General features: G+C 32.5%; 2 protein-coding genes and 3 long non-coding RNA genes across 18 annotated transcripts; 2 read left to right on the forward strand and 3 right to left on the reverse strand.

Annotated features, from left to right (window-relative positions):
* Positions 1–226: 226 nt before the first annotated feature.
* On the reverse strand, positions 227–3,088 carry LOC108817925 (uncharacterized). 8 transcript variants are annotated; one of them, XR_001944093.2, is made up of 9 exons: positions 2,922–3,088; positions 2,361–2,824; positions 2,129–2,267; positions 1,882–1,956; positions 1,699–1,804; positions 1,527–1,631; positions 864–1,428; positions 588–779; positions 227–515 (listed from the first exon to the last, which is right to left on the reverse strand). It is a non-coding gene; the product is annotated as an uncharacterized LOC108817925 (long non-coding RNA). The 8 variants fall into 8 exon arrangements; XR_001944091.2 differs by having other exon boundaries at positions 2,361–2,466; positions 2,577–3,081; XR_001944092.2 differs by having other exon boundaries at positions 2,361–2,439; positions 2,537–3,081.
* A 2,479-nt stretch (positions 3,089–5,567) lies between these two features.
* On the reverse strand, positions 5,568–7,670 carry LOC108836511 (uncharacterized). 2 transcript variants are annotated; one of them, XR_008937012.1, is made up of 8 exons: positions 7,486–7,670; positions 7,283–7,407; positions 7,142–7,176; positions 6,940–7,054; positions 6,704–6,796; positions 6,392–6,605; positions 6,032–6,295; positions 5,568–5,949 (listed from the first exon to the last, which is right to left on the reverse strand). It is a non-coding gene; the product is annotated as an uncharacterized LOC108836511 (long non-coding RNA). The 2 variants fall into 2 exon arrangements; XR_001947160.2 differs by having other exon boundaries at positions 6,940–7,176.
* A 1,765-nt stretch (positions 7,671–9,435) lies between these two features.
* Positions 9,436–11,009, forward strand: LOC108817195 (transcription factor WER). 2 transcript variants are annotated; one of them, XM_018589835.2, is made up of 3 exons: positions 9,436–9,693; positions 10,060–10,189; positions 10,427–11,006. In XM_018589835.2, exons 1-3 carry the CDS (start codon positions 9,549–9,551, stop codon positions 10,752–10,754), a joined length of 603 nt encoding a protein of 200 aa, XP_018445337.1. In that variant the 5' UTR covers positions 9,436–9,548; the 3' UTR covers positions 10,755–11,006. The 2 variants fall into 2 exon arrangements, with proteins under 2 accessions (XP_018445337.1, XP_018445338.1); XM_018589836.2 differs by having other exon boundaries at positions 9,643–9,693; positions 10,068–10,189; positions 10,427–11,009.
* A 2,945-nt stretch (positions 11,010–13,954) lies between these two features.
* Positions 13,955–14,918, reverse strand: LOC130497503 (uncharacterized). The gene is made up of 3 exons (XR_008936480.1): positions 14,748–14,918; positions 14,365–14,604; positions 13,955–14,201 (listed from the first exon to the last, which is right to left on the reverse strand). It is a non-coding gene; the product is annotated as an uncharacterized LOC130497503 (long non-coding RNA).
* Positions 14,919–15,415: 497 nt separating this feature from the next.
* LOC108835049 (retinoblastoma-related protein 1-like) lies at positions 15,416–17,104 on the forward strand. Of its 5 annotated transcripts, none has more exons than XR_001946895.2 (6): positions 15,416–15,863; positions 15,980–16,095; positions 16,179–16,218; positions 16,303–16,425; positions 16,554–16,620; positions 16,728–17,104. XR_001946895.2 is itself a non-coding variant. In XM_018608356.2 (6 exons), exons 1-6 carry the CDS (start codon positions 15,733–15,735, stop codon positions 16,833–16,835), a joined length of 516 nt encoding a protein of 171 aa, XP_018463858.1. In that variant the 5' UTR covers positions 15,417–15,732; the 3' UTR covers positions 16,836–17,104. The 5 variants fall into 5 exon arrangements, 3 of the variants coding, with proteins under 3 accessions (XP_018463858.1, XP_018463861.1, XP_018463859.1); XR_001946897.2 differs by having other exon boundaries at positions 16,321–16,425; XM_018608356.2 differs by having other exon boundaries at positions 15,417–15,863; positions 16,365–16,425; positions 16,735–17,104.
* Positions 17,105–18,015: the final 911 nt, after the last annotated feature.

Genomic DNA, 18,015 nt, shown 5'->3' on the forward strand with positions numbered 1-18,015 from the left:
TTTTTTCCCTTGCAAAGGAAAACATCGACGAAGCACTGGAGCTCTATACTATCTTATAGCAACATAGTTCAGTAAATTTAGTAGAGAATAACGTTTGAGAATATGCAAACTTAGTTTATGAGAACAGAGAGACTCTTAGAGAAATAGACATCCAAACCATTAAATCTCGCAACACTAACTTGAGAGCAACTCGGTGTGTTGAAACCTATTATAGAAGACATCAAGATCACTAAGCATTTCATTGTGGTACCATAAATCAGAATGTTCTCAAATATTCGCTAATACCCAAGTCCAAAACGCATAGTGTAGATGTTTGATTGGTGAGGTTCAGACAGAGAACCCATTCTCAGGTTCGTTTCCAACAGCAAGTGTCTTATCTTGTCTCACTCTCACTCTAGCAGCTTCTCTCTCTCCACCTTCACACTCTGCTCTCTCTAGTACCTATTCTTCTTCTTCTTTGTGCTTCCGCTCTGCCTCAATATAGCTCCCTCACAAAACGCTCCTCCTCTTCCTGTCTATGGTCTGTCGAAGCTTAGTTGTCAAACAAAGGAAGCAAGGATTGAATGGAATATTATACTGGAAAATACCTGTGAGAAGACGAACATGACAAAAATCAACATGAAAATTTTGCATCCAAAGTGGAGCTGTCCCCCGAATTCTCATTTTGACTTCCTGAAGAAAGCTTCCCGAAGGATGCTATATGTCAGTAGATGCTCCAATTTTGCATCCAAAGTGGAGCTGACATAAATGCATGTCAAAGCTTGGTATTGGTTCAATCCCTACACATGTTCAAGCCGTATATAGCAATGAGCCAACGAAAATATGTAGAGTATAAATAGTACAAACAGAAGAAGAGAACGTACCACCGTCTCATTCACAGACTTGTGAACCAGATCCATCAAGGTAGCATGAACCTGGTAATAATAGAAACACACGAAGAAAGATAGAAAAGACGGCTATTGCTTGTTTTTTTGGTTGCTGATTCACTTTGGTTAAGAGTTATGAGAAAAGAATGTTTTCAGACATCAAATCTAAAAGTGAAGTAGCATGTACCAAGTAGTTTACTCCCTTTGGCTTTTGTAAGAACAACGGTGAACACCTTTTCTTTTTCCTTTTATGCTTCTATGACATGCTCTTGAATAAAAGAATGTGCCTCTTTGACATGCTTCTCGTATTCATCTTCTACTTCCTCTTCCTCTTCTTCTTCTTCCACTTCCGCTTCAACATCCTCTTCATATTCTTCCTCAGCACCTGATCCCAAGCTTTTTCAAACACGTGAAGAGGAAGCAGGATTCCTAGCTTCTCCAATGATCTTCATTATGTCCTCTACGCTTTGAAGAGAATAGCTTGTGTTGTCTCTCTTGTAATACACAGCTTGAGCCAACTCTGGCAGCTCCTTTGGCAGAGTCTTCAAGTAAGCGTGATTCTCTGTCATGAATATTATTGCCACTCAGAAACCGTAACAACATCTTCTTATAAGAAGATATATAAACTTTGAAAGCTGAAAACCAGAATAGTTTAGGTACCTTAGTGGGGTTTGTAACGAATATGCGAGAGAGAAGGTGTTTGCATTTCTGAGATATGTGAACGTAGTCCGGGAAGAATATTTGAATTGTTACATTATTGAGACACTGGAGCAATGAGAAGAGTTAGCTAGAAGACAAAATGCAGTTGATGGTAGAATATGGATGGACTTACTTAGATTGTTTTCCTGAAGTTTTTTTGGATCATTAGGGTCCTCAAATGGGTAAGCTCCAACCAGCATCACATAAAGGGTTACACCACATGAGCACACATCCGGGTGCTACAAAAAACGCAGCCATATAAGTACGACAATCATGAAAAAATATGTCTCTGAGTGAGCAGTCTTTTAATTTTCACTTCTCATTAAGATCATCTGCTTTCTTTGACAAGTAATCTTGTGTTCTCAAGCTTCAGATCTCTGTGGCATATTTGCTGCACATAAGGAAAATAGAGAGGACAAGTCAGGACATATTATGCAGCAGACAGAAATATGTGATTCTAAACAAAGTCAATTCCCAATTTTTCTACAAAAATAGGTTCACCCACATAACAAAAGCATCCACAGTGGCATATGTGATTCAAAGTGATTCACTATAAGAAGTACCTTGTTTTGTTTTGTTTGGTTGCTGATTCAGCAAAAGTGACATCACAAAAACTACTGGTTGCTTGTTTTGTTTATTTGCTGATTCAGCTAAAGTGGCGAAACCATACACTCCATGGACACGCTTCGATCATAACTTCCCCTGTACCAAACAGTAATCAAATCATTTTTTAACAGTAATCAAATCTTGATATCTAAGAATAGAAATTAAAAATAAAAGAATACATAATCTTACCTCAGTATCAGAGGCTTTCCAAGACGACTAAGTTTGTATTCCAGCTCTAATATTTCGTTGTTAATAATCATATGGATTCCTGGAAAGATTGAATTGATCACACGTTCTAGATGATGTTCAAACAACAAAGGAGATTTTACAAACCACAGAGAACGGACAAAAATATGAACTAATACTTTTTCCTCAATGAGTATAAGATAGATTCTGATGACCAACCCTGTGGTATTGACACAGTAGATTTCGACTTGTCTGCAGCCATTGCTGCGTTGGATTTTTTTTAGTGTGAAGAATTTTACAGAATAGATTTAGATCATGGAAGAAGAAGTTAAAAAGATATGATGATTGTTCGTCCGGAAAGGAGAAGCTCAAAGCTTAGCTCTGAGTCGGCTGGACCGAGAAGATGTCTGTGAAATCACACTTAACAGGAGACTTTTCAGAGGATTTAGCAGATCTCATGGCCATAGCTTGATCATGGTCCGAGGAGGTTGTAGATTAAGGTATATAGAAGAATCGAGAAAGAGATTATATATGAGTAAAACAAAAAAGGAAGTGAAAGGATACATCTTGAAGGAAGGTGTAAAGAGCAGAATCAATTATCCAGAGTAGCGGAGATTTAGAGAGAATGGAATCGTTTCAGTAATGATCACCATTACTGAAGAAGAACTGAGGAGGAAGAGGAAGAGGGATCGCAAGAGATCTTCCAAAAAAAAAAGTCTACAAACCCTAATATATTCGCCGTCGAGATGGTATGGGCCGACAGTTTCAATCAGATAAAACACAAAAATAAAATACACATGCTCAAACCATCACAAATCAAAACAGACGATTACTTAGCCCATAGAAACACAAAGCCCATTACTTAAAAAAGGACACGTGTCTTGCATATGGGGAGTGAAGTCCCCCATTATATTATAGACTAGGGGAGACCCGCCCTACGGACGGGGTATGATAGTGTTAGTTGTCTATGCAGATTCCATGTTTAATTGTGACATTATCTTTGTATCTATATGCTGCAGTTGTAGGATTTACAATGCAGAGTTTTTCGTATTTGTGACATTATCTTTGTATCTATATGCTGCAGTTGTAGGATTTATAATGCAGAGTTTTTCGTATTTGTGAAACAGTGAAAATAATGAAGAATTTTTAATGTATTATGTTGGTTTACAATTTTTTTCATTGCCATAAATTACTATGATTTATGTTTTGTTTGTTAGTTTGAATACATGTCTTTGTAACCGCCGTAGAAGAGAGATTGGTTGTATTAGTTACGGTATTTGAAATATAAAATGGAGACCACTACAATTTTTTTTTTGTTTAACCAGGGGGTGATCCAAAGGCTTTCTAGGCCAAGACTAATTCCCCTGAGGCCGACGGCAACCCACGTATTCTTGCAATATAATGCTAGCCCCGGTGGCCAAGTGGAATCGAACCCAGGGCAGAAGCTCCAGCCGGAGACCACTACAATACACCTGAAGATTAAAAGGTTGAATAATTTTGATGGTAAAAGATGAAGATCATCTTGATTAAAAGGTTGACCAATATGGATATATATTTTGCATAAATCATTATTTCATTATTGCATTTCTAAATTTAAGTTTTGATGCTGTCAAATAATTTTCTTAATACGATTGTTGAAATTGTTGTAGTGGAACTACATTTTGTTTTTTATCTTTACACTGGAATTTTATTATATTTGTTCTATTTTTTTGTTAAATTATTTTATATTATGTCTTTAATTCAGACAGTGCAATTATATATATATATATAAGGCAAGGAGAGCGCGCTACATGTTCCTTCTATTATTAGATTTATGTTTAAGATTTATATTGGAATTTGTAACATTGACTTTGAAAAATCTATTATATTTTATTTTTATATATTTTTCTTACGTTTCTTATTTTATTTTATATTAAAAACTACTATATATATAATAATTTATGAAATATTCTGAAATCAGTGTAGACTGAAAATGATATTATAAACAAACAAATAATGGATATAAGTTAATTTTAATTAAAAATTGTTTATATTCATTAGCTATTTTTGATATATATATTTTTACTTTCTTAGTTCTATTGGTTGGTTATATGTGTGAATTTTAAATTTCAGGGGATATTTTTTTTGTTGAATATAAGGAGACTGGATTTTTAAGTCGTTTTATTTGGCTAAATATAATACAGTACTTAAAATGGTTCGAAAGAGAGCAGTGTTCAATTTTGATTTATACTGGAAAGGTTATTTTCTCAGAGTCGCTTTATTAAGTTATTTATAATCATGTTAAATTTATGTATTTTTGTATGGTCGTTGTATTTTACCGAGTTCTTCCAAACTACGTAGATATTAATTTTTAACTTCTATTTTAATAAAAGAATCATGGTAAATTTTTTTTTCTATTATTATACCGTATAGATAAATATTAACATTATACAAAAACTATAATGTTTGGTGAAGAAATTTTGTAGCCATATTTCTGTGTTGTTTTAATGTTTAGTCACTCTTATTTTCTTTCTATAGATTGTAGTTACCGAGTTATTGCTTAAGATACTCTTCTTTTTTACATTTCATTCAGTATATTTGTGTACTTAAAATATGAATCCATGTACATTGTTTTGTCAAATAAAGTGGTCATAACTGATATTTATTGAAGGTACTTTCTTTCATATGTATTCGTAACAACACAGTTGTCATGCTGAACAAAGGTACATGCTCGCAAATTCAAGCTACAGTGGTAGACGTGTAATATTGTTGTAAAGGATGAGACTGATATTTATTTCGTAGATGTTATAAGTTTGGTTGTTTCCTCACTTTTTAAATACTGTTAAAATGATTTGGCAGAATATCTTTTCATTTCTAGGTATTTCTTGAACAGAAATATTTTATATATATATGTAGATAGATGTTTTGGCATCAAACAATGCTCTCATCTAATTGGAGATGGTAATTAGTTAAACCATGGGTAAATATGATATTCAGGACAATACCGCCTTTTCGTCAAGTGCTATCAAGCTTTCTCTTTTGGACTTTCCGCTGCTCACATCTGTAATTCATTGTGGTGATTTCTTGTTTTATTCCTTTTCTTCCTGTCAGTATGTTTTATCTATCACTATCACTGTTAAACATTCACTTTTCTAAATCTATGGCTTGACCTGATAATAATACTTTTGAGTATATTGTCGTACTTGCTACCTTACATAAAAAGGAATCACGTAAATCAAGCATCAAAGTGCAAATTATATAAGTAAATCTCCTGGTAGTTGACAAATAAAAAGATCTCCCGCTCAACCAATTCAGATAATCAGCCCCATCATATAATTTAACCATAGTATATTCGTCGCACAGTTTCCTCTCGCTTTACCAAATAGTGAAGGAGACAACCAACAAACGTCTTGTGCTAATCATTTTTCATCTTTGCGAGAATCACCATGAAGCAGATGGGTGAGTGAGTGATTTCTGTGCGGTTTTTGGTATATCGAAAGGGGTTCGAAGAGGTGTTTCTCTTTAGGGTCTTCTCCACATCAGGTTCATAAGAAATTGCATTTGTTCCTTCTTTGGCATGCTCTCTAAGACGCTCAGGCTATAGTCCGGAAGTCTGGAACCAAAGATCAAAAAAAATGAAACACGACGTAAACACAAAATGAGAGAGTCCATAACCGTTCAATAACGTGCTACACCTGTAGAAAGGAGGGCTGTAGTGAGGACTGAGTACACATTCAGAGGCTGCTGTTGTTTTGAGTGAATGCTATGGTCATATCGAGAACGGTAACACGTATAGTTTTCTCTTCTTGAGCTTCTTCGGGAGCTTAGGTTGTACCACACTCACATCCCCGAGATTACCAAAGTTTGTCTCCATGTTAAGCCAATCCTCCATGTAGTTCTTTCTTCTTTCAACTCTGGTGCAGAATCTTTGTAGTGGCTGTGGGTTCTCTCAAAAATCTCTTGAGTAGAATCAAGAAAAAGAGAGAGAAAAACAGTTAAAACATGTCAAAAGGAATCATCAAAACTCATATAACAACATGTAGTTTAAAAGTTACCGCTGGCACGTCTGATGCACTCTTTCTTGCATTCAATAGCATCTGTTTCTTCTTGTTCTTCCTCTTCATTGTCTTTTTCTTGTTCTGCAGCAGAAGCTTCAAAGTTTGTAAAACTAACCCACACCTTGTAATGATTTGTGCGGTCCAAGAGTCGCTCATATAAAACCTGTGTCCTCTCAAATTCTCATTCAGCTATTTCAAAATCTATGTATGCCTGCCACACAAAAAATATAGAGTTCCTTTCAATGATCCAATCGATTCAGAAGTCAGGAATATTGTACTCCTGTGAATGTATTGGACTGAATATTCTACCTTCCATAACAGTTGAGGCATGTCGAGAGCTGGCTGAGATATAGCAAGCTCAAGGATGGCTCTAGGCATCCATCGATTACGTTAGTTTAAACCCTACACAAACAAACAAAACTAATTATTAGCTTATCTTCGATGAATAAATAATTAGAGTGCAAAGAAACAAAAGAAGACTTCTTTTATGGGTGATGTAAATATGTTATTTGATGTGCTTGTAAAGGAAATAGATTAAACAAAACCTGGCAAGTAAGTTTTTGTGTTGGCCAAATCAGATTGTTTCAAGGTTGCGGAACCACTGGAAGCTCTTTGTCGGTTTCGTTCAACCGTCCAGCAATCTCAACTTGGTCTATAGAACTAATTGCAACAGGGTTACAGGGGCATCAACATAGACGATTCGTGTAACATAAAATAAGCTTAGCTAATAAACGAAGGTGTTCCAACCGGTAAACGTTGATAGATGCTTGTATTTGCGTTGACTGCATAAGGAAAGATTTTGTTGATGACAGTACTGTTAAAAATTTAATCTAGTTATGAACTCCAGCGGACGAACAGAACAAACTCAAGTGGAGGAACATAACAAACCTGTGAATTAAGTAGCATCATATCGACTCCCATGAGTTCGCCGCCGCGTCCGACGTTCCTGGCGGAGCAACGGGACTTGGCGGTGGAGGAGCAACGTCAGGTCTCCAGATCGGAAAGGAAGATCGCTGCATTAGCCACTGGATATAAGTTTACTGTCTTGTTTAGAGGGAATGAGAAGATGGTTGTGATAGTAGGAAAGTTACTCTTTTATAATGGAAGTTCCACCGCCTTGCATTAAGAAGATCACATTCAAGATAGATAGTGGGTGATGATTTAAGATGAGGAATCTGTAACTGGTATAGAGCGTTAGCAAGAAGAAGCTGAATCAACTCTCTAAGAACTCTGGTTTTGTCTGGACATCGAATTGTTGAGAGAAAGCTAATCGAAAACCTAATACGACAATGACTTTTACAACTGGAGAAACTCATTGATGGGCTCGCCAAATTGAACAAATGTAAGCCCATATCAAATAAAAGCCACTTAACAGAAATTTTAATGAAACGCAATGAATTTGTGTGTTTGGACACGTGTTGACATATGGTAGACCTATTTAGTGACGTGGACAAAAGAGAAGAGAGTTGCACTCTTCTTTATAGTATTAGATTTCTCAAATTTTCTCGTCATTAGGAAATAAAGGCTATCAGTGTCATGGTTCTTTGTAACAATTTTTTCTTTCTTTTCTATGTTATAACGAACTCGAGTTCACATCTTTTTTTTTGTTTAGAATCAGAAGTTTTGATTATTTGGGTTATCCAAACAACTCTCACTGCATTTCGAAGTGTTAAAACAGATACCAGTTTTCATTTTGTGTGTGGAGAACACAGATACTCCAGTTGTTACAATGTAATGTTGCAGATAACCATTACTTCTCTTATTGCCTCAACTCACAGCGTTAAGAGTTTAATATGCCTAGAATTTTAAATGTGCCAGCTATATCGTTGCCTCTAGTGTTCTTTTATAAAGAAAAACATTATTTTCCCAAAATGAAATTTGCTGAGGCACAACGATCAAAGATATTTAAATGATAGGAGAGGGAGGTTCTATTCTCTCTTCCTTTCTTGCAGCTGAACTGTTCTCTTTTCTTTTTTTCCGTTAATGATACTAATCCCAAGAGAGTCAAACCATCTTAGCCTAGTCCCTAACTCTCATGTGTACTAGTATAATACAGAAATATTTATAATTAATTACACTTAATAGTCTAGCCCAAGATTCCCGGACGCTGGTCTTAAAGAATCATTGTACAAAATAAAATTTTATCTATTAGCATTTCATTTTTTGTGACAGATTTCCAGCACTAATGTTAGTAAAACACTCAGTAATAAAACCTTTTTATAAGAGAGAGAGAGAGAGAGATTAAAATAATATCTCATTTGAGAAACTACAGAAATTCTATAAAATAGTCTGAGTTGTCAATTTATGATTAATTTATTTTTTATAAGCTAGTTATATAAATAATCTGTATGTAAATATTAACATGAAATGTTTAAAACCTTCTTTTAAATTTATTTAGGGGTTCCTATTGAATCAAAGATTTGAAAGGATTTGAATGATTTCATATTTTTCAAATGTACTCTTATTGTATCTAGCGTTAGAGACCGAGGTGTTTTCAGTATCAAGTTTTGACAATCGGTTGCAGCAAGAATCATCATCAGTCCTTGAGTTGTATTTCGCGTTTTGTTGTAGCCTAAAACTTGTTTTGGTTCTATGAATGTACGATTTTCTTAATCATGGCTCTTTTTCTTTATGGTAGAGTGTAAAACCATATTGGTATGTTTTTTGGTCAATTAACCAATGTTCAAAAAGATATTCAATTAACACTAGCCTGACACATGAAACTTCGATGCCGAAAGAGCTCTAAGATCAAAGACGAATCTTTTAAAACACACACGTGATTTTTGTGTCTCCCAAGACCATCTTAGGCGGTCCATGTTTGCATACTATAGTAGAAAATTTTGATTAAGTCATTACACTAATCTGTAACAGTATTTACAGCTTTCATCTCAGAAGTTCGTTATCATTTACAATTATTATCACATGCCAGCCACAATCAATACACTATTTAATAAGCCTAGTCATTCGTATATTTATATATACGTATATGATGCTAGTAATTAGCTACTCCATTATTTATACTACATAAATACTCCACTAGGTTCTGATCTTGTAGTACTATTTAATAAACTCTATCGAATAACTACTCAATAGTCTCTCTTTTTTTCTCTCTGTGTATGATCTCTCTCGTCTAACTTCAAAGAAGCAAAAAAAAATGAGAAAGAAGGTAAGTAATAGTGGTGAAGAAGGAAACAATGAGTACAAGAAAGGTCTGTGGACCGTAGAAGAAGACAAGATCCTCATGGATTATGTCAAAGCTCATGGCAAAGGCCACTGGAATCGTATTGCCAAAAAGACTGGTCTCTCTTTGTTCTTTTTCTATTATCACACTCTCTCTTAACATTCTTGGATGTGTTGGTGGGGACAAAAATCGACATCATATAATTTCTTTTATGAATGGTTTAAATGTTTTGGTTTTTTATCTTATAGATTTACCTCTTAGTATAGGTTCATAGTTCTTGCTTATATATTTAGAATAGAAAGTCCCTTAAGTCTAAGCTTGAATCTGGACTAGAATAATACCCACTGTTATTACTGCCTCTGTATCTTTAATTTACTATTATGGTTGATAAACTGATAGCTGATACTAACTTATGGGTTACTTGTTTGTGTTTTTATTATGAATTAAGTTCCTCATGAGTTGATAAATTGTCTGTACAAATTAGGTTTAAAGAGATGTGGAAAGAGTTGTAGATTGAGGTGGATGAACTATCTCAGCCCAAATGTGAAAAGAGGCAATTTCACCGACCAAGAAGAAGATCTTATCATTCGGCTCCACAAGTTGCTTGGTAATAGGTATATATACCTTCATTATTTACATTTTACTTCAATTTATTGTTGTACTACTCGATTAACTTGACTGTTTTGAGAGAGAATTTATATATTCGATCACTACAAATGATCATAAATATTCGATTTTCTTCTCAAAGTTGGTAGGCAACACATGTTTTTATTCTAAATTTCATAACCCATTTCTAGAAATATGATTAAAATTAGGGAACTAATATACAGTTGATATGCGTATTTAATTAGGTGGTCTTTGATCGCTAAAAGAGTCCCGGGACGGACCGACAATCAAGTGAAGAATTACTGGAACACGCATCTTAGTAAGAAACTCGGAATCAAAGATCCAAAAAACAAGCCGAGTAATGGTGATATTGTTTATCAGATCAATCTCACAAATCCTACTGAAACATTAGAAGAAACAAAAATCTCTAATATTAACGACAACGACAACGATGAAATTCAAGAGGATCGTCACGGAAGTAATTATCTGAGTTCACTTTGGGTTCACGATGATGCGTTTGAGCTAAGTACACTCACCAACATGATGGACTTTCTAGACGGACACTGCTTTTGATGTTTTTCGAATTGATTTTCATTTCTTATTATAATCTTCGTAGCTGGTCAAACACTAATACATCAACGATCTTAAGCTAAAAGTTGTTGATGTGGTAGTGTATGATTGGCTAAGTCTTTTAATTAGGTTAACTTTCTTGTGTTATATATATGCTTGAAACTCGATGCATCAATATATGTAATGTCTGTTTCTTCCTAAGCAATGTCTTTTGTATTTTTCTTGCGTGGAATTTTCATATAGAACTTTTAAATTTGATTCAACAATGAAGGAGTAAGGATAATAGCAAGTTATAAGTTATTTTTTATTCATAAAATCAAAAGAAGAAAATAATGTGTATACACATTAGGTTTGTGGGTAGTAACCAACTTGCTAGCTCGTTTGTTGTCAACTACCTACAAATTTAAACTGAATAAGTACTCTTATTTGTGTTTCCCAATATATTGATGTTCGCTACAAATTAAAATGGTTTTAATGTACTTAGTAAGTGATGAATTAGACAGAGCCCTTGATTGCCCTGGCGATTTAATTTAAACAAAATATAGTTAGATGTAGTCAGAGAAGTTATATTGGTCCAAAATTAAGTTCACGCTTCTCTATAAAATTCTATAAATTTCGATGACAGAGGCTGTCCCCAATCCCATTATTAATAGTTTAATTTATGTTCTTTGTCTTTTGATTTTATTATGTTCTTTGAAAGCTTGTTCCCCACCGTTGCATGATTTTAATTATACATTCACTTAAATGATGCATGATGCATGAAATAGTAAAATTTCGAAGACGAGAATTTTTGATGATCTACAAGGGAACACGTTGATCATGTACAATGGAAATGAATGAATGCTGAAGGTTCCCAAATTTGACCAGGTCGATCTTAATGTAGTTAATATGGCAGCCAAATGTCCATCCTTGAGTCTTGACAACGGTTACAAAAGTTATGTACGTAGATTCAATGAAAAAAAGATTTTCTTATTTAAATTTGATAATTTAATGATTTTTGTTCAGTGAACACATTTATCCTGCTTATTTCAAATATTTAATATATTATTGTTATTTCTTCATATTATAAATCAAAACTAGATTTTATACACACTTAAAAATAATTTCATTTTTTGTTTCAAATATTAATAATTGAGTTGTTATGTTTTTATCATTTTTCAAAGTGTGATTATTGTTCGGAAAAGACTGAAAGATGATACATGTGATTTAATAGTATACTAGATTTTGAACCGCCCTTAAAAAGGGCGGGTATATTTTTTGTTGGAATATTATTTTACGTAATAAAAATTATGATTTTTGATAAATTATATATTTTAACTTTTTATGAAATTTATCTTAAATTTACTTATATGACTTATTTTTGTTATTTTCAATACGATTAAATTTTAGAAGACTCTAAATAATTCTAACCCGTATTGAAAAATTCATTTGTGCGTTTCAAACATATTCTATAATTTTATTAAATTTAGTTTATGTGATTTAGTTTTTATTTTAAATGAAGCTATTTTTTAAAGATTTGAGATAATTCAGACTGGTATTATGATTTTGTTGATTTAATTATTTATTATTACAACTTGATTTTATTTTGAGGTTTCATATAATAAATGCTTTCAAATAATTAATAATATGAAATATTTTTTGGAAAGATATGATGCAAACATTTAGGAAACAAAATTTTTCAAAAAGGCTAAGAACTGAATTATATTAATACTCTTTAATGTAATTGCAAATAATGATTTTTGATTGGTTGCAAATAATGCTGAAAAAATGTACATGCAATTTTGGTAATTACATAAAAATTTCAGGGACAGATTCATAAACTGTCATCTGCTTTAATTTATTAAATTAGTTTATGTGATTTAGTTTTTATTTTAAATGAAACTATTTTTAAGGACTTGAGATAATTCAGACCCGTATTATGATTTTATTGATTTAATTATTTGTTATTTCAACTTGATTTTATTTTGAAGTTTCATTTAATAAATGCTTTCAAATAATTAATAATGTGAAAGATTTTTTGGAAATATATGGTGCAAACATTTAGGAAACAAAATTTTCAAAAAAAAAGCTAAGAATTGAATTATATTAAATACTCTTTAATGTAGTTGCAAAATAATGACTTTTGATTGGTTGCAAATAATGCTGAGAAAAAGGTACATGCAATTTTTGTAATTACTTAGAAATTTCAGGGGTAGATTCATAAATTGTCATATGCTTTAATAGTATAGATTTTGATATGAAATATGTATATAAAGTTTAAATTTTATTTTATGATTATTTTAGACAAAAATGTTTTTAGGTAATTAGATTAGTCTATTTTGTATATTTTAAAGATGTTTCAAATAGATAGTTTTCAATACAATGGACTTTCAATTTTTATTAATAACATAAGTCCATTACTTTTTTTTCCTTAATATAATGCTACATATGTTTCCAAACAACATTACATTAAACACTAGAGTGGACCCGCCCTACGGGCGGGATGCATATTAACAAAAAGTTAGGTAATCAAAATTAATATTTAATATTAGTTAAATTTTGTATATTATTGTATCTGAAATGTAAATAAACTATTTATTTCAAAAGTTAGTTCTGATTTTAAAAATAAATACTATTTGTTATTTTTAAATATGATCTTTTCTTTTAAAAAAGTTCAAGATGAATTTTTTGTTAAGTAATCTATGTTGAATAATTCAAAACAAACCGTGAGGTTTTTTTTTAAATTTTTATTAGTAGAAAAGAAACAAACTTATAAATAGATTCACATAGATTTTGTTTCATATTTAATTTTATAAAATTTAGTGGATTATATTATTTTTACTAAATTTAGTTTTTATGGTAGATTATTGTTATAATTTTATTAAAATGTATGATTAATTATAAATTTATTTATGAAATATTTATATATTTAATATTACATTTGAACCCAGATAAAAAACTAATTTACATATTTGCTACAATGTTTATATTTGATAATCATGTTATTTAAATAACTGATTATAATTTCAAAATACATGCTATTGATTAAATTTTTACAATATAAAATTTAAATTTTAAATTTCTTAAAAATCAATAGACTATGGTTTTAGTAGGTTTACTGTTTACCAAATAATATTCAATCACCTAAACCATACCAAAATTTAATTTCAACCCAATCTAACCCAAAAACCTAATCATAACCTGATTTCTTGGGTTTTTATCTGATCCTTCTTCAGTTCATGATAAAGCCATTTTAACATCTTTGTGTTCAACAAAGCAGGACTTGATAACTAAAGATCTTACAACTCACTTGGTTTATTTACTCACCATTTGACCCACCTTTTAAAAAAGTTCCAAAAAGGAAAAAAACAAAGCACGACGTGATGTTCTTTGTCACAATGCTCTATTGCTCTTCCTTCAGATGCTCCCACTATCAGTCCTTCAGATGCTTCTGTCACAGTAATCCTAATACTAAATAGAAAAAGAAAAAAAAAACACCAAAATCAAAATATGAATCTTCGATTGATAAGTCAAAACCAAAGTTAACTATTTTCTCACTGAACCCCCAATCGAAGCATAAAACAGCAAAAAGTAGAAGAGTTATCAATCCAGTCGTCATATTATGATTCCCTACCTAATTGGCAATAAAGAAATCATCTCAACGAAGAACCCCGTTCTCCAACCTCTGTTCTTCGATTCAACCTCAACGAAGAAACAGATTACAGAACAGCGCAAGTGATCGAACCCATCAAGCTATCTCCAGAGATAAAGTCAGCCGTCTTAGAAGATTCCAGACCATGCTTCCGAAACGCATCGTAAGCGAGCTTTCAACAATGGATCTGATCTCTCATCTGTTTTATCTTATTCTCTCTGCCTGCAAAACATCAAAACAAAACCTTAATAATCATTCAAATCGGAATCTACAACTTTTCAAGAAATAGATTAAAGGTCATGCGTGAATTGGGAAACAATAACTTTTCAATAATTAGATTGAAGGGCATGAGTTGCTCGCAGAACCTCAAACTATATAACAGCGGAGATAGCCATTGTTATCACTGGATCTTTTTAAGAAGCTTGTTATTGAAACAATTGAACAGATGAATTTTCAGAGGATACAACGAACAATTTTATAGTTTAAGATTCAGAGAAGGGGGGATGTATTCATTGATGAAACGTGATAGGAGTGGGAGCTATTATTAATGACTCCGTTAGAGACGACGATTGAATTCAGCTAGAGTTTTACACACCGTCTTGCTGCAGATCTAAATGATGCATTGAATGTGAATTAGTGACAGGTGTCGCGACCACATAAAGTGAATTAGTGACATGGCATCATAGGTGGACACCCCAGGAGGGATAGAAACTGTACTTTATATATAAAGATTACATTGTTTTATAATGCTATTCATGTTTAAAAACATACAGTAATCACTACAGGAAATGTGAGTATTAATAGCATCTTACTATAGCGTTTTTGACAGTTCTGCTATTATATATCAATACATGTTTTTTTTATAGCGTTTATCAATTTAATACGCTATATTTGTTATCGCGGGAAAATAGAAAATTTTAGCCGCGTTAATTTGCTAAGTGTAGGGACTTTAACATTGCAGATCCAAAATTAGATGCTATAGTAAATGTAAAATTTTTCTTATTTTAATCAAAATCATTTTAAGTTAATCTTTGACTATGATTTATACACTAAATAGTTTTTGTCTTTCTTCTTCTCCATACGAAGAAACAAGAGCAAGTCTCAGATTCAATCCACTTTGCTTCCTCAAATTCTCAGATTTGATCTCTGGCCACCGTCGATTGAAGCTTTACCACCACACTCCTTTTGACACTATCGCTCTTTACCACCACCAGCTCGTCACCACCTCACCATCTCTCTCTCTAATTTTGTTTTGATTTGACTGGAAGGTGGGTCGTGAGCAACTGAATTAGGGTTCAGATTAGGTTCCCAAGGTCGCTCCTGCTCCTCGTACGGTTTCTGGGGTTGGAGATGGCGGCATTGATGAAGCAGCGGAGGAGGCTTCGGTGCAGAAGAAACGTGTTTCTCTTCAGAGACAAGCCGCCGTTACGGTTGAGGCTGCTGAGGATTGCGCTTGGAGGTTTGAATCTGGTGTCAATGAGGTTAGCTTTCTTTACCAATTGCGTTTACTAGTGTTCGTTTGTTTCCTTGTACAGCTTTCCTCTAAAGATCAGGTTGGTGAAGAGTTGGCTGAGTCCAGCATGAATGTAATGTGCAGAATGTGCTTCTTGGGAGAAAGCCAAGGAAATGAGAGAGCAAGGAGGATCATTTCTTGTAAAATCTGCGGCAAGAAGTACCATAAGAATTGTGTAAAGTCCTGGGCTCAACATAGAGGTACTCTCATTTGATTAGTTGCTGTGTCCTACTTTCTCTGGCTTGGTAAGGCTTTTGAAGTCTATAATTGCTGTAAATTGCAGATTTGTTTCACTGGAGTTTATGGAGTTGTCCCTTTGTGAGGTCAGTTAAGTTCGTTTTCTTCTGTTGCATTTGAATTGTTCTCTGCACTGCCAATGTCTAAGAATGTTTGACTAACTTACGCAGAGTCGTCATATTCTTTAGGTCTGCCGTAGAACAGGAGATCCTAACAAGTTTGTGTTCTGCAGGAGGTGTGATGCCGCTTACCATTGTGAATCTCTTAACACCAATGGCCTAGTTTCTATATTGGTTAGTGACTACCTTTAAAGTACTCCCTTGTCCGTTATCATTGTAGTCTTCTTATACTCTATTACTCGACAGCAACTTCATTCTCAAAATGTATATAAGTATGGGCTAAGTTTTCTTTTCGATATCAGGCTATTTTGATCATACACATCCCTTGTCGGTTTAGAAATTTCAGCATCCAAGACTCTTCACGTTTTGGTAAGTGTTTCAGATGAGAAAGCTTGAAGAAATTATTGTGCTGTGAATAGAGTCAACATTTTTTTTGGAACACGGTGAATAGAGTTAACATATACATTTTTTTGCAGATTTCAGATGGATTGCTGAAATATTGCAAGAGTCTGCAAAATCTTTCTCTGCATAACAATCCCACTTTAACGGATGAGTTTCAGCTTGTGTTATTGTGTATAACATAACAGTGGTGTAAATGTATATAGAGGGAAGGGCTGGACCTTGAAGACTGTCCTCAAAAAGAGCCTCTTGGTCATGGGTTCTATGCAGACTTCATTACGGCAACAAAGATACAATACCAGATTTCATCAGCGAGTTTATCTGTTGTATTTTGCAATGAGTTCATGTGTTTTGAATATTTTTGGAAAAGCATATGGTATGTTATGATTTATGTGTTTTATTAGAGTAAATTATATTTATTAATCTTATTGCAATATATATTATAAAAAATTTATCACTTCTATTTAGAAATTTGGGGATATATAATTTTAACAAAGTGACTAGCTAGACTTATTTTTAACCCCTAACCCCTAAATATATTTAACTCCTAAACCCTAAATATAATCCTAAAATATAAATTTTAAACTTTTAAACTTTATATAAAAATGTAGTTTGATAAAAATACACTAATGCAACCCGAATCCATCTAATACCCTAAATATAATACCCTAAACCCTAAAATTCAAACTTAAATGATATTCTAAATACTAGATCTTTAAATAAAATTTTCAGATTTTAAAGCCAAAACTTAAACTTTAAATCTAATTTAAAAACTCCATTCAAAATATTAAATGTAAACCTTAGATCCTTCATCAAATTCTATACCCTAAATCCTAACTTCAACCATAAACCATTCATCCACTAAATATAAATTTCCAATATAAATTTTAAAAGTTTAACAAACTTCAAATCTGAATCTTAATTACAAACTTTTATATAAAACTCTAACTCTTATACCAAACTTAAACTCTACATACAAAATCATAAATCCAATCTTTATACTTATATATATATATATATCATACCCTAAATTAATCACAAACCCTAAACTCTAACTAAATGTTTTAAAGTTATAATTTTTATTAGTTTAAAAATTTAAATTTTAATATCAATTCTCAAATCTAGTACTCTAACCCTAAAATCTAAATGTATACCATAACACAAATCATATACCTTAAATCATATTACATATACTATAAACTCATACTTTTAAACTCTAAATTTTAAATAAAAAATAAATATAACAAAAATTAGAATATAGTTTAATTTTCTATAAATAAATTTAGTTAAACAAATGATGTTACAAATAAAATCTAGTTAAACAAAAAATTATAAGTCTTAAAACAATGATTAAAAAATAGTTTT

Source organism: Raphanus sativus, chromosome 7, assembly GCF_000801105.2.
Source record: "Raphanus sativus cultivar WK10039 chromosome 7, ASM80110v3, whole genome shotgun sequence".
NCBI lineage: Eukaryota > Viridiplantae > Streptophyta > Magnoliopsida > Brassicales > Brassicaceae > Raphanus > Raphanus sativus.